Source organism: Punctularia strigosozonata (assembly GCF_000264995.1).
Source record: "Punctularia strigosozonata HHB-11173 SS5 unplaced genomic scaffold PUNSTscaffold_3, whole genome shotgun sequence".
NCBI classification, from domain to species: Eukaryota; Fungi; Basidiomycota; class Agaricomycetes; order Corticiales; family Punctulariaceae; genus Punctularia; species Punctularia strigosozonata.
Genome location: NW_006767435.1, coordinates 1,395,382 through 1,396,643, shown reverse-complemented (window position 1 = coordinate 1,396,643; position 1,262 = coordinate 1,395,382). Strand labels below are relative to the sequence as shown.

General features: G+C 53.3%; 1 protein-coding gene across 1 annotated transcript; it reads left to right on the top strand.

Moving 5' to 3' along the window:
- Window positions 1–582: 582 nt before the first annotated feature.
- On the top strand, window positions 583–848 carry PUNSTDRAFT_131753 (uncharacterized protein; the record flags this gene model as incomplete). The annotated part of the gene is made up of 2 exons (XM_007381058.1): window positions 583–628; window positions 715–848. The coding sequence occupies 2 exons, from the start codon at window positions 583–585 to the stop codon at window positions 846–848; spliced, it is 180 nt and encodes a 59-aa protein (XP_007381120.1).
- Window positions 849–1,262: the final 414 nt, after the last annotated feature.

The following is a 1,262-nucleotide window of genomic DNA, read 5'->3' as shown; positions in this document are numbered from 1 at the left end:
GCTCGTCAAACTCACAGCGACAACAGCGCACCGCCGTAAACCCCCAGCTCGTCATACAAGAACCCTCCCTCGACGGTGAGCTTTGCGACGCATTCTCCCGCGCGGTTCATGCTCGTCAAACTCACAGCGACAACAGCGCACCGCCGTAAACCCCCAGCTCGTCATACAAGAACCCTCCCTCGACGGTGAGCTTTGCGACGCATTCTCCCGCGTGGTTCACGCTCGTCAAACTCACAGCGACAACACGGCATGCAGTGACCTCCCAGCTCGTTATACGTGATACATGAACCCTCCAATGTCCTCTACGAGAACGCTCATAACTTGTAATACATACAGCCAAATGTCCATGCCGCGTTTGGTACACACGAGCCCGCCTATGGATCATACACTGATTATCAGCATCTCTGCCTTTGCCGACAATGGTCGTCATATATCGGCATGCAACCGTGGCCCATAGTACATGTGGCCATAGCTCTGCCATCCCCGTGTTGCTCCCATCGCTTCGCTATTCATCCTTCTGTACATAGCATATATTCTACTACTCTCGTCGATTCTCTCATGTGCTATATCCGGGTCCAACTCATGCATAGTCTTTCCAAGCAATTTCTGCTCGTTCCAGGCCTATTTGGTACGCCGCCCCCGCTCACAGGTTATACTCAAATCCTGAACATTGCTGATCACATCGGCAACGGTTACCGGTCTGTGTCATATCAGCTACGTCCGTTGCATGTCATACATATAGCCATGACTCTGTGATCGCAGGCGTTGCTCCCGACGCTTTGCCATCCACCCTTCCTCATACCGCATACACTCTACCATCCTCGTCAACGTCCACGGCCCCTCGCTGAGGGGACACATGCCATATTGGGATGGGGAACCCCGGCTTGAGTGCATACATGATGTCTCCAATTCCACTCTTGCTCGTTCCAGGTCTATTTGGTACGCCGCCCCCGCTCACGGGTTATACTTAAATCCTGAACATTCCTGACCATATCGGCAACGGTTACCGGTCTGTGTCATACCAGCTACGACCGTTTCATGTCATACATACAGCCATGATCCTGTGGTTGCATACGTTCCTCCCGCCGCGCTGCTTCATCATCCGGCATATACTCTACCTTCCTCGTCGATGTCCACAGCCTCTCACTGGGGGGAAACACGCCGCACCGGTCTGTGTCATACCAGCTACGACCGTTTCATGTCATACATACAGCCATGATCCTGTGGTTGCATACGTTCCTCCCGCCGCGCTGCTTCATCAT